This window comes from Schistocerca gregaria, chromosome 3 (assembly GCF_023897955.1).
Source record: "Schistocerca gregaria isolate iqSchGreg1 chromosome 3, iqSchGreg1.2, whole genome shotgun sequence".
Taxonomy (NCBI): Eukaryota; Metazoa; Arthropoda; class Insecta; order Orthoptera; family Acrididae; genus Schistocerca; species Schistocerca gregaria.
The window spans coordinates 897,103,946-897,119,209 of record NC_064922.1 but is presented as its reverse complement, the minus strand read 5'-3'; the positions used below and the strand labels follow the sequence as shown (position 1 = coordinate 897,119,209).

At 39.5% G+C, this 15,264-nt stretch overlaps 1 protein-coding gene across 1 annotated transcript in view; it reads left to right on the top strand.

Annotated features, from left to right (window-relative positions):
* Positions 1 to 737: 737 nt before the first annotated feature.
* The window catches only part of LOC126355170 (probable NADH dehydrogenase [ubiquinone] flavoprotein 2, mitochondrial), a 66,515-nt gene continuing 51,988 nt past the window's right edge, over positions 738 to 15,264 (top strand). The window contains exons 1-2 of the mRNA XM_050005381.1: positions 738 to 884; positions 14,613 to 14,672. Of these exons, the coding sequence (XP_049861338.1) occupies positions 849 to 884; positions 14,613 to 14,672 (96 nt within the window). The 5' untranslated portion in view covers positions 738 to 848. The remainder of the gene's footprint in view (positions 885 to 14,612; positions 14,673 to 15,264) is intronic.

Sequence of the window (15,264 nt, the reverse complement as noted above, 5' to 3'; positions counted from 1 at the left end):
TTCAGACCAAATGCTGGCGGATATGATGACAAAAGCTCTGACGACGACGCGCCATCATCTGCTGCTGCAAGATTTTGGACTGAGAAAGTAGTTTTTTGCTGTGTGTGTGTGTGTGTATCATTTTTGCAGGCATAATTCTAGTAGGGATGTGGGATTTTAGAATCTATGCCTCTCTGGTGTGTGAATATCTTTTGTTTTGCAATGGGCAACTATGGACACTATGATTTGTTTTATTCCTTGTATTGTGTGTAACTCATGTAGCTTGTTTAATGTGTTAATAGTGTTCCAATCAGAAACCGCCCGTAAATTACTCTGACAACAGAAATAGTCTGAACACTCTGTGGTGCTGGTCCTTTAGGACACACCAGCCACTTCGATCTTGGTGCAGTAGTGCGCAGTATAATGGGCAAAGAACGATAAAAACAATTGAGAAGATAACAAATTCTTTTAAAATACTGTTAGCTTCCTCTGTAAAATAACAACAGATAGCGAAATAGACATGAAGCGAGGTTATTAAACGGCTCACAAGCTGCTATGTTTTTATGTAGTAACGTATTTGTTTTTCACATCACTATAGTCTATATACACATTTAACAGATCAATGGATTGATTATATGTAGTAGCCACCACTATTAAATAATTTAACGGCACACATACGAACAGCATATGTAACTTCTGTGTTTATACTTTTCCTCTAAACACAAATCGACTCTCGTAAACTCGATTAGTGACCTATAAATCGATATATGTTACCACCGCTACTCGGTTGTCGTCTGCCGAAACCCGAAACTCAGAAAGAGAGAGGTTCTATGCGGTAGGAGTTACTGCTCTGTGAGAAAGAAAATAACATGCTAGCGAATATTAGAAATGTTTCTCAGTTATTAGTAAGTGTATCATTCCAAACATATAAATGCTTTTATTTGAGCTGATATCAATATTGTAGACAGTATGTTTAACTCATTTTTCGTATACAATTTTGCTAACCTTTAACGGTGCACCTACACAGTCATAATGCTTCTAGTTTAACTTTACTTGTTTGCTTTTAAACGTCCATTCGCAAGCTATAATCGTTACTACTGGACTCTTACGGATCATTTTCTTGTTTAAAAGAAGCGTCGATTTCCTTTAATCCTTAGTTGTGGTGTCACAGAATTTTATATATTCCTGGCTATGTCTTCACACATACTACATTTCCAGGTGCACTAATCAGTTGGATTGTATTGTAAGTGTATCTGATTGTTTGCTGTTCCAAATCACATTTTATGATGACACAGTTATACAATCTAGTAAATACCTAAATAAGAAACTATTGTGCTGATTTAGGTCAGGTAGTTGAGGAGTATAGTGAGGAAGATAAGTCATGTTGGGTACAAATCCAATCTGATATTGTAGAAGCTTGAGATTAAAATAATAAAGGGCATTTTAATGAAAGTAACAGAGATATTGCCGTTGTGGGATCCTAGAGAATATTGTAATTTCAAGCATTATTATGTTCCTGGAAAAAAAAGAAATTTCTCTAAAAGAATCAGCACAGATTCAGAAAATAAAACTTATATGAACACAGCTTTCTTTGCATATACACATCATGCAAATAATAGATGCAAGTTAACAGATGGATTCAGTCTTCCTAGATTTCAGAGAGGCATCCTCAATTACTGACCAAGATATGATCAGAGTATGTGCACATACATGCGATTGCCTTTGTGATTATTTGATTAATAGAAACCTGTGTGTTTCATAGGACAGTGATAATTCTACATAAACAATGTAACATTGAGTGTGACCCAAGAAAGCATAATACGACCTCTAATGTTCTCTGCTGGAAGTTATAATTATTGGATGATCATAAGGAATTGCAGAAAGACTTGGACAAAATTTCAATTTGTGTCAGCAGCAACACTCTTTAAATCTGTATCATTACAAGATAATGCCTGCAACAAAGAGAGAGAACCTGATAGTATTTAATTAAAAATTTAGTATTTGAACATCACATTGTGAAAGTATTTAGGAGTGATAGGAAATGGGACTAACGTGTAAAAATCAGTGCTGTAGAATGTGATGAAAGACTTAGATTTCTTGGACAGTACAACAAATGTAGGGAATTATTCCAGTCTTTGGAGTCCTTGCCAAGTAGGCATGAAATAGGCATTGGATGAAATCAGAGATGTGCTGCTAGGTTAATAGTGTATGCTGTATGAAAGTGCAAGATGAAAAGTTGAGGAATGAATATGAATCTGTGGAAGGAATATGACATAGTTCTTGTGATGAAACAATGTTGGGTAAATTTAGAAGACTGCAACGATTCTGCTTCCGCCATTGTATATCTTGTGTGGGGATTATGTGAATAAGCTCAGTTATTTTTGTGTCCCGTAGATCATTTGCACAATAAATTATAACAATGTGGAACAATTCATTTTACAGTCTTGCACAAACTAATTTGTGAATGTAGCTACATGTTGAAAATTTAAGCTTTTTATGTTTGTCATTGGTGTTGTTGTTATAGTTACATGGGTCATTCAAAAAGAAATGAGCCAGAGCCTGGAATGCATAAACCAGTGACAGGAGAGTAATATCGTGGCGTGTGTAACGAGGTGTGATTCCTATCAGAGCCCGTCACTAGAGTGCACGCCTACACGTCATTTGACTCTACAGAGCTAGCAGCAGCTTGCATCAATTGTCCACATGAGTGTAGGAAAGGTTATGCTGGCGTTATTCTTTGACCGAGATGGCCCCCTTTCTGTTTCTCCCTGCAGCATGGGACAACAGTGAATGCCCAGTGTTACTTGCAAACCTCGACCACCCTTCGTCAAGTGATCAAATCAAAATGACCAGTCTGTCTAACCCATGGGGTCATTCTGATCCACGGTAATGCAAAGCCTCATATGGCCAACAGTCGCAGCACTCCTCCAGAAATTCAAATGGGAGGTTCTCGGCCACCCTCCATACAGTCCAGACCTCTCTGTGAGATTACGCCATTTTTTTGGTCTCCTTAAAAAGGCTCTGAGGAGCAAATGATGTACCTCGGACGATGTTCAGCTGTACATGCGGAACTGGTTAACATTGCAGCCCTGGGAATTTTGAGACAGCCATTCACTACCATGTGTCACAGTGGGACAAGGGTCTCAACAGCCAGGGTCAATACTTCTAACATACAGGTACTGGTTTCTGTAATTATGCCTCTGGCTCATTTCTTTTTGAACACCCGTTATACATATATATGTTGAATACAAAGGTATAAAGACAGTTATTTCACTTCGTTCAGAAAGGACAGAAAATCAATATCGGTATGAAGTATCGTGCATCATGCACCATACAGTCTTGAATATTATACACATGGATGTAGGAAACACACACTGTTCACCCATTGCGCTCTTTGCTTACTAGCTGTCTGTGCAGCATAGATTTCTTTCTAGTGGGGAAAGTTGGTCAGTCTAATACACGTCTTGAGGCAAAACAGGTGGAGTTCAAAACATCAGGAATGATTTTTAGAAATTGGTCATTAGTTCCGTTTAGTTAGTGGTATACTTCATTCATGTTCACACAGTAATTTTAATATTATGGAACAAGTTTTTACAGGTGCTTAATATATCCATATTTAAATATGGCTACTACTGTCTGCTGCTTACAGGAGACTATATAATGTTCATGATAATATATTTGTCTGACTAACAAAAGTATGTATGTAATTATTTTGTGCTACAGGTTTCTGAATTCAAAATCTTCTGTGGAACTGAAGAAATTGCCTAAAAGCAGTTTTTGAATTTATCTTTGCTCTGTCAAATGTTTTATATCATTCACTAAGTGTTTAAATGTTTTGCTTGCAATATTGTCCTTTAGTGGAAATACAGCGGAAACAACCATAAACCGCGATTCCAATATGGCCCATATAAAGTCGTTACTTACACATTATGAGGACAAAAATACATCGAAAAACAAACACACACACGTTCCACAAAACGCCTAATGACACTAACGGGACAAGCGTGGGAAATAGGGGTTTTTTGGGTGGGGACAAACTAAATATAAACAAATTTAGACACCTCCATACAAAACCACGCAAAACGACGAAAAAAACCGACATCACAAAACTCCCCAAATACCACTAAACACAATATCATCTGGAATCAAACACTTCCCTAGACCTATATAGCTCAACAGCAGCTCTCGATCCCATAAATTGGGATCGAACACTTCCCTTGACCTATATAGCGCAAAAACATCTCCCAATATCAATAGCCACACATTGGGATCGAACACTTCCCTGTTATCCTTACATCTCCACATACAGCCGTCCCTGGTCCGAGATGCCGGAACTTTAAGTAAGCCTCATTTCTTCATGACATACTGAACACTTCACGACTTCATCCAAAAATCCGAATAGTTAAAGATTTTCTTTTTTTAGAGACAACGCACTGTCTCCTATCATGGCCGACAACCAAAAACTGTTGATCCTGTCAGTCATATCCATACCTACCACACTCGCAAACTAAACCAAAAACATCACATAACACACCACCAGAGAGCACCACCGATCGCATCAAAACGACACCTACAAACACGCCACTCTCACAAACAAAATTCCTCACCGTCGTGATGTCACACACTACAACAGCCATACGTCAAGGGTCAAAGCCGACGGGTGGGATCGGACGCTTCGGTTGACCCCCTTTAGTAATTGCTGTTCAGTCACTGATGTGTTTAAAACTTCCCCCTGCCCAAGTGCATCAAATTGACCATGACATCAGTTTTCTCGGCTTGCTTACACAAGTCTGTTTCATACACAGAACTGAGTAGTAGTAGTAAAAACAGATATCATTGTTGTAGGATGTGGCCATGATTACATTTACCAACAGGTTAGTTGTGCCTGCAGACAATTTTGTGCCCAATCTTACTATTGGTGAGAGGATGTTGCAGTTTAAATTCAGAGATCAGTGAAAATTTGTTGAGATACAATAGGACTCTGTTCTCACAATGATGCTGTTGCCCAAAACTGCTAATAACAAGAACAAATATGTAAATAATATTTATGTGAATGTGTTTCATGACCATGAAAGTGGAAATAATATGGTGTGAAGTTCTTTTTTCTGGTTTTGGTCTCAAGACAGTTTTGATCAGTGGAAAAATAAATGTGTTTATTATGAAGCCTTATAGAAAACAAGAAGTTTCAATCATTGTTATAACTGTTTGTAATCATAGCTTTTGTGTGTCAGCATGGTAATGGCATTATCCTCAAAACAATGTTAATTGCATTTTGTATGAAGAAAATTGGCTACATGTGAAATGACTATGCACACTGTAAACAGGTGTCTGTTCTTGCAGCATTCAGGTAGCTGTTATGTTTTGACAAGTGCCATGGAATTAATGTGAATATTAAGTTAAAAAACAGCATATTAAAAGGAACAGAAGAAACTTTATTAAAGTATTGGCTTTTCTGCTAATGTTTTAAATTTGACTTCTGTGAGCAACAGTTAACAATGGTTAATTAGAAGGGAAGAATTGTGAATGAACACAGGTGCAAATTTCCAGCATCCATCGCGAGTGGTGACAAAATGTGGTGCTTAGAATGTCTCATCCACAAAATAGCAAATTCATTAGTGTGAAGAAACAAGAGCCGAAAAAGATGAGAGCTGTGAAATAAAAGAATAACATTATGGATACAGTTTGTTTCAAATGTCAAGGCACCAGTCACAGTTACTAAATGGTCAAAGTACAATCAGTTATTGGCAAATTATAAAAAGATGTATTGGATCAATTCAGATATGTGCAGCCCACTGTCTGTTAAAGCAAAGAATAGTTTTTGATTTATGACAATCTACCCCCAGTTTCTTGCAAAAACCCAGAGATTTCTTCCAGAAACCAAGAGACAACCTTCCTGTATCTTCCACACTCCCCCAGTTAAGCAAAGATTGACTTCTTTCTTTTCCTACTGAATAGTTCTCTGAAGGAAACCTGATAAGAATCTATTATAGCTATCAAAAAACTGTGCAAAATTACCTTAGAGGCCTCTTGAAAGAAGACTTCTCGAATGAAACAAAATGTTTATTGACAAGAGTGGTGATGTAGATGCATTAACATATAAAATGTTTTGTACACCCTAAAGAGAATCATACATTTGTGGTGTGATGCTCAAACAGCCTGCCATTATTTTCCATGCATTTCTGACATCTACTCAAGAAATTTTTAATCACATGATGTAATTAATTGATTCATAGATATTATCTTTGGGTTCCCATATCATGTGAGGATTTGTTGTGTACACTTTGTCCATCAGTTCACACCACAAATAAAAATCACATGGAGTTAAATCAGTACCTCTAGAAGGCCAGGTACTGTTACTAATTACTCTTTCATTGAACACATTGTGAATTCCGTGCAAAGAGACATGTGCCATATGAGCCCTTGCAGGATCCTGTTGGAAAAAGTGCGAAGCTTCATTCTCTTTCACTCAACGAATTAAAAAACAGTCACAAAATGTTTTGCATGTGTCTTTCACTTTTAACTGTGTCATTAAAGAAATAGGACTATTATTTTGTCACCACTAACTGCACACAATACTCCTATTTTATGATCATGAAGCGGTTCCTCATGAAGTACAAAAGGTCTATCTGCGCTCCAATGTCAACAGTTTTGGGAGTTAATGTACTCGTGTGAATGGTACCAAGCCTATTCTGAAAACAGAATGAGGTAAGGATCCATTTCACAGTCGTGCACTTGTTTTAAAACCCTTTCGCAAAATTTAACCCTTTGCGTAGGATCACTAGGCCAAAGTTCTTGTACTACTGATACTTCATAGGACCTTAGCCCAAGCATCTTAGCATCTCTTCTTACAGACGTGTTTGCTGCAAAAGATGTCTAAGAGACTTTTTGCGGAATTTTCCAGACGGTGTGCAATGTCGTGGAGATAAACTTCTGTATGCACTGTACATTGTCATTTACACTTCTTGTCTTGAACACTTCCCATTTCACAAAATGTATTCACTAATGTGTGAACTGCATCGCAGCTCAGAACTTGAGCACCTGGAAACTTGTGCTCGATCTTCGAACAGTACGGGCAGACTCTGTATGCACATATGAATTTAAATAAACACTCCTTGTGAAATTGAATAATAAGCTCTTGTCATTGTTACGTTTGCAAACTTCATTGTTACACTCGTGATATGCCTGTTTCATTGCTCAAATGACACTGGCGAACAAGACGCATATGTCTGTATAGTCTTTAGACTGAAACCCACAAAAAAGGGGGAGGGGCAATTGTGCAGTCCTGTGGGACCTACTTGACCAACAGGTGTGGCTTCCGTGGCTGGCCTGCAATACTCTGGGCAGGTGGTCATCAGATAAATGGAACACCCTGTATGTTGCTTCTACTGGCCTTTTGACATAGTTCTTTGTCCGCCATGAACTGTGAACTTTGCTGAGGCGGACTTGGGTGCCTCTGTGATACAGATAACTATTGTAGATACAACCACAGTGGAGGAATAGGCCAGACTAACTTATGGTTCCTGAAGAGAAACAGCAGCCTTTTCAGAAGTTGGAGGGGCTACTGTTCGGCCTATGACAATAGCATCCCTTTGGATAAAATATTCAAGAGGTAAAATAGTCCACCGTTTGGATCTCCTAGTTGGGACTAGTCAGGAGGATGTCATGATCAGGAAAATTAAAACTCAGTCTATGGATCAGTGTGTGGTATATTAGATACCTTATTTAGGTAGGTAGGTTAGAGAATTTAAAAGGGAAATGTGTAGGTTAAATTTAGATGTTGTGAGAAATTAGTGAAGCGTGGCAACAGTAAAAAGAAAGACTTTTGGTCAGATCAGTACAATGCTATCTATACAAAAATCCAATAAGGGTAATGCAGGATTAGGCCTACAGTGAATAATAAAATAGGAAATTGGATAAGCTACTATGAACAGCAAACATGATATCATAGCCAAGGTAGACATGTAGCCGACACCCACCACAGTAGTACAGCTGTATATGCCAAGGAACTCTGCAGATGATGATGATGATGATGATGATGATGATGATGATGATGATACTGAAAGGATGTCTAGGGAGATAAAGGAAATTATTCAAATACTCATGAGATGAAAATTATATTGTGCTACTTGGACAGAAAAATAACTGATGATGGCCAAAGTAAAGAGGATATACAATCTAGGCTGCCAATAGCAACGAAAAGCATTTCTGAAAGAGTGGAATTGTTACATCTAAAATAAATTTTTGTATTAAGAAGTCTTTTTCTGAAGGTTATTATCTGGGATGTAGCCTTATACAGGAGTCTGTCGTGGACAGTAAGTAGTTCCAACAAGAAGCTTTTGAATTGTGGTGCTATAGAAGATGGTTAGACTGAATAACAAACAAGGAGGTACTAAACTGAATTGGGAAAAAAATATATTTGTGGCACAACTGTACTGAAATAAGGGGTCAGTTGATAGTATTCATCCTGAGGCATCAAGAAACTGTTGATTTGGTAGTGGAAGTGTGGGGGATACAAATTGTTGGAGAAGCCAAGGTGTGAATGCAGTTAGCAGGTTCAATAGTTGTGCAGAGATGGAGACTTGCACAAGATAGACTAGCATTGAGAGCTGAATCAAACCAATAAAAAAAATTTAATAATATTAAGTGTCATGTAATATTTTGTGTAATGTAACTCGTTCCACCTCATTAAGAAGTGTCGTATTCATGATCTATGGAACAAGTACTAATCTAATCTAATGTATTCACACTGAAAACAACAATAATATGTACATAACTTAGAGTACTTTTACAATAAATTTCAAAACAGTATTTGCACGTTAGTGAGACTTGTACATAGTTTACTTTACATATAAATTGCTCTAAAAGTGTGTTGCTCTGCCCACATATGTGGGGGTAGATCAATTCGAATTAGAGAACGAAGTAACGAAACCTTACAAAAAACAAAAACAGCTTTACTGTGAAATAGAACAAACAAATAATCAAAGTAAAGGAAATCTATTCAAAAGTGCACACCTGTGAAATCAAAATCTGTTACTGGGTAATTTGCAGTACTGTGTTGCTCCACTCCATGCACTGTAACATGCTCAGACGCTCTTTGGCACACCGTGTACAGGGTGTTTGAGGAATTACTACATGATTCTATCCTGATCTTGGACAATGGCTGTTCTGGAGTCACGGAGGATGTGAAGTATTTTCCTGCAATAAGACGCTGTGAGTTCCACTTTGTCCCAGGCATGCTCAATTGTGTTCATCTCAGTAGATACAGCACACCATTCAATTCCGTTGATTTCTGATTCATGAAGAAATGTGTTCCGGAGATGAGTGCAAGTATGGTACTTGTCCCAGTGATGTGCAGTCCTCAAATTACTCTATAGTAAGTGCCCACAGTGTGCTCAAAAGGCATGTGTGTGTCTCATCTGTCTGATGCAACTCTTTTCAGCTTGGCAATGCAGTACATATGCAGGCTGTGTTTAACTTTCAGAACAAATTGAAACTAAAATATTCACTCATTTAAAATGTCTGAAGAAAATTATTGAACTCCTTAATGGATTTTAAAGTGGAAACAGAAAATTTATGTAACATGCCTGACCTTGCTGAAGAAATGAATGGCTATTGTAGACACTTAAATTTTCAGTTTCATTCATGAAAAAACCATTTGCTGTTGATTTTGTGGGCTAGCTCGACTGTTTTACTACCACTCATAAATTAGTCAATTCATGTAGTTTGAGCTGCTGGAATTGCATGAGGATGATGGATCGAATTGAAGTGGTTCTTCAACTACTACATTTTGGATAAAGTTTCAGAAGAAGATACCTACTAACGAAATAGTATGCAGAGAGAGTGATCTATATTTGTGTGTGAATCACTGTTTTCAATACTGAAGTTCTTTTAATGTAATAATTGCTTTGAATTGATGAACAGTTAACAGAAATTACGCAAACTGTGTTCACCACTTGCCAACCAGTTTTCAAACACCCACAGCAAACCTTAACACATGTAAAGCACATTACAAAAGTAATTTTTATTTATTGTTGTTCAGTTATGATACTTAATTAAATCTTTCTTCATTACTGTTAACAGCTAGTCTTTCCAAATCAGTTGCATAAATAGACTTCTCCCAGTTACAATGTTAGTGGCTAACTTTGCTCTATAGTAAATAGAAGACATCTGAGATGCATACATGATAATGGACCAAAACTGGCGGAAGAAACTATCTGCAGAACATACAGAATTGCATGCTTGAGATAGGTGTTACTACCTGGCTGCCTCCATACTTTTCTATAGTGATCTTCAGCCAGCCATAGAGGAATCCTGCACTTTTTAGTAAAGATACTCTGATACCATTGTTCCAGGTTATATTCTAGCTGCTGTTGTGGTCATCTTCAAACATCACAGTTCTGGGATTTGCAGTATTACTTGTAATCAATGCCTATTTGCCAGATTGATCATGGGAGATGGTTGCATACTGTCTGGGTTGAAACGGCCCTCCCAGTTGCTTCCAAAAAGACAGCTAGCATTTGTGCCACATTCTCCATGGTCCACATGCAGACCACAGTTCGTAGATAGCATTCGTCGGTGATTGTGGGTGACAAGTGATTTTGATGTCTTAATCATCAGTTTGATGGGTTAATTTCATCTATTCGTGCTGTAAAATGACAACATGCACATAGTTAATGTGAAATGACCTTCCAAGGTACACTCCTGGAAATGGAAAAGAGAACACATTGACACCGGTGTGTCAGACCCACCATACTTGCTCCGGACACTGAGAGAGGGCTGTACAAGCAATGATCACACGCACGGAACAGCGGACACACCAGGAACCGCAGTGTTGGCCATCGAATGGCGCTATCTGCGCAGCATTTGTGCACCGCCGCCGTCAGTGTCAGCCAGTTTGCCGTGGCATACGGAGCTCCATCGCAGTCTTTAACACTGGTAGCATGCCGCGACAGCGTGGACGTGAACCGTATGTGCAGTTGACGGACTTTGAGCGAGGGCGTATAGTGGGCATGCGGGAGGCCGGGTGGACGTACCGCCGAATTGCTCAACACGTGGGGCGTGAGGTCTCCACAGTACATCGATGTTGTCGCCAGTGGTCGGCGGAAGGTGCACGTGCCCGTCGACCTGGGACCGGACCGCAGCGACGCACGGATGCACGCCAAGACCGTAGGATCCTACGCAGTGCCGTAGGGGACCGCACCGCCACTTCCCAGCAAATTAGGGACACTGTTGCTCCTGGGGTATCGGCGAGGACCATTCACAACCGTCTCCATGAAGCTGGGCTTCGGTCCCGCACACCGTTAGGCCGTCTTCCACTCACGCCCCAACATCGTGCAGCCCGCCTCCAGTGGTGTCGCGACAGGCGTGAATGGAGGGACGAATGGAGACGTGTCGTCTTCAGCGATGAGTCGCTTCTGCCTTGGTGCCAATGATGGTCGTATGCGTGTTTGGCGCCGTGCAGGTGAGCGCCACAATCAGGACTGCATACGACCGAGGCACACAGGGCCAACACCTGGCATCATGGTGTGGGGAGCGATCTCCTACACTGGCCGTACACCTCTGGTGATCGTCGAGGGGACACTGAATAGTGCACGGTACATCCAAACCGTCATCGAACCCATCGTCCTACCATTCCTAGACCGGCAAGGGAACTTGCTGTTCCAACAGGACAATGCACGTCCGCATGTATCCCGTGCCACCCAACGTGCTCTAGAAGGTGTAAGTCAACTACCCTGGCCAGCAAGATCTCCGGATCTGTCCCCCATTGAGCATGTTTGGGACTGGATGAAGCGTCGTCTCACGCGGTCTGCACGCCAGCACGAACGCTGGTCCAACTGAGGTGCCAGGTGGAAATGGCATGGCTGCATGCTCTGTTGCCTGTGTCTATGTGCCTGTGGTTCTGTCAGTGTGATCATGTGATGTATCTGACCCCAGGAATGTGTCAATAAAGTTTCCCCTTCCTGGGACAATGAATTAACGGTGGTCTTATTTCAATTTCCAGGAGTGTATATTGACAGACAGTTGTGAATACAGGCCACATTTTCCTGTAGTCAGCTGAAGACAGTCATGTTCTGAGAATACAGGCTTACCTTTATCTTCATTAAACATGTAGCTGCACGTAGCAATTCACTGTGGTCAAAAGAGAATTCATAAAGGGGTTTCTGGACAAAAACTAAACTATGTATGTCATGAGAGTGGTTCAAAACATTTTTGAGCAGTTTGTTTCATAACATACCTCATTTTTTAAAATTACTTCACATCAGTTATAATTGTTTTATTGATACTAATTCATTATGAGCCGGATTGTCTTCCCCCAAGTTAATACATGATCTTGCATATGCAAGTAGAGAAGAGAGCTTTGAAAATAATAAATTTTTGAAAATGTAATATAATTGGATCAATAAAAAATTAACTCACCAACTGACAACAGGAAAAAAATTCATAAAAGTTGTGAAAATGTGCAAGTTTTTGGAGCCAGTGGCTCCTCCTCCTGGCAGAATGACTGGAGCTAAAGGAAAGAGTTGGAGTAAAACGACTGGTGTGGTTTAAGAGATTTATTTGTTTATCTCTGTCTGTGGACTATTCTATACAATAGTATTGGACATGTTATGTTTACATGAAGTTTGAAAAATTACAAGTTTTAAAATTACATAACTACATATATCAGTAAAAATTGGTTTATTCAAAAATAGCCTCTAAAATACAAGCATCTAAAAAAATTAATATACATAGATAATCACCAAAGATTAAAGTCACTTTATGCTCCCTGAGTCTTTTTACATATTTCCACAGTTACATATGAAACATTACATTAATTTTTTGCTTCAGGATATTCTTTAACTCTGCAGGAACATGTTTAATCAAGCGATGTTTTATTTTATTTTTGAAAACGGACATGTTTTCTGTTATCTGTATATAGTTTGGCAAACTGTTGTACAGAGGGCATCGTGATTTTAAAGTCTCTTTGTCAGTTAATCTGAGCCATTTCCTTCAATGTGAGAACCATTTTTATGGGGAGACTTACAGAAAAGTCACCCAGAACTCCAGGTGAGGTGAGACTTAGCAGACACAATGAGAAGGAAGACTGACTGACTGGGGAATTCACCAGATTAGATTTGTTAACTTGAAAGCTTAAAGGTGGAAGGGTAATAATCAAGACAGAGATCACTGACAATACATGGATTACTTACAAAACATCGTGCAAGTGACTACCACCAAATTATCAGTTAGGATGAATGGGTGTAGACAGGTGGTGTGTACTAACAACACACAATACCCTGTTGCAGATCATGCTCTACAGCCTGACAGCCATTACCTTTGTGCCTGTTTCATCACACATGCCATCTGTTTCTCTCCTCTGACACCAGTTTCTCAGAACTCACTAATAGGTGGGAACTGGCATCACAACATGTCCTTGGTTCTTGCCACCAATCTGGCCTAAATTTTTTCGGTCTCAGCATTGATTTTCTCTAACTATTCCTTATCTCCACTCTCTTTTAGTTTTCTGTGTCTTCTTCATTGTCTGATCTATTCCCCTGCCCCCCCACCACCACCACTTGTCTACCACGCATAATGCACTTTGCTTTCCACTCTTATTACCTTTTGCACCATGTTTTGTCAGTTTCTTGTCTTGCCTATTACCCTTTCTTCCACCTTTAAGCTCTCAGGTTTTCAAATAACATATGCAGTCCCTAACTATCAGTCCTTCCTTTTCATCCCATGTGGTAAGTCTCTCCTGACCTAGATCCTGGGTGAATTTTCAATAACTCTCCCCATTTCCTAAACCCCGCTAGTTCTTCTTTCATTTCCCCCCCTCAACCCTTCTGTCAGAAGGAGGGGCCACTGGCTCAGAAACCTTGCCCAGTTTGTATACCTTCTGTGCATGTTTTCTTGTGCTGCCATTTGGTGAGTAGATTTTTTTCATCTGTCCAGTTATATTTTCAAGCAGAGGATATCTAATTTAGGTCAATTACATTCAGCTGCATAAGAGGGGGGGTTTTAGGAAATAAGTTTGTCTTGCTAAAGATCCATATAGCATTTACATTTTCCTTGTCTAACTTGTGTAGATTGTAATCTGACTACAGTTTTTGTTTTTTGCAAATTGAAGTGTCTAGAAACTTTGTACATTTTAGCTGTGTGTTGAATGGTCTGCGCATTGAGCATTTTATATTTTTGTGTCCTGTGTGACACATAGGTTTCAACAGCTGACTCGCCATATTCTTCAGTTGTCGGGCCGCATAGTGTTCATTATATCTTATCTTCAGTGCTCTTCCTGTCTGTACAACATAGACACTGCTATCAGAAAATTATTTTGCCGACTCTCAAACTAAACTTGTGCTCCATCACTAATGATCTCACCATCACTGGAACATGAAATCCTAATCCCCTCTTCGCTCCCCCCCCCCCCCCCCCCCCTCACACACACACACACACACACACACACACACACACACACACACACACACACACACCTGCCACCCTTTTCCTCACTTAAAATGTACTACTGAAGGTGAAAGTTGTATTTACTACCTTGAAAAGTTCTAGTGATCAAAGTGATGACTCCACCTGTTGATTTGTATAAATATATAAAAACATCTGTCTTTGTGTTTGTTAATATGACCCTTGTTTTTCAGTGGCGGAATGGAAGAAGTGTCCACACTTCAGCAGCATCCTTAAGTGAAAACCTGTTTGTTGTAAGTATCATTGAGTTGTGCAATTGCTGTAATATTTTTGGCCACATGAAATGAATATAATGAAATGTGTCTGTTCTTATTCTCCAGCTTTCTTACTCTCTCACTGCACCAAATATCTTTCTGAAAATCTTCCTTTCCCATCTCAATAACCAGCCCTCTTCCTTTGTATCTCTGTTGGTCCATCATGGATATGGTACAGTAGCTGGTCAAATATTTCCCAAAGAAAAACTGGCAAACTGACATATCTTTTCAGAAGATGCCCAGTTTTGGTATCTCATTATTGTTAATGCCGTCTTCAGGCCCCTAAGCACTCCATGTACAGCCCCTCAGGTATATTGATACTTGCATAACTGGAGCCATCAGTATCTGGATTCCGTGAATTTGTTTTTGGAGTGTTTACTTCAAAGATTTGACAACAAGTTGTTTCACCTGTATCTACTTCCAGTCCCAGCTTCTGCACCACTCCTCCTAATTCAGCATCATTATCCTTCAAAGCTCTGATATTACTTGCAATTAATGCAACATCATCAGTATACACCACCATCTGAACCTGCTGGTTAAATATTTATTGCCCCTGGGTTTGTTGACATGT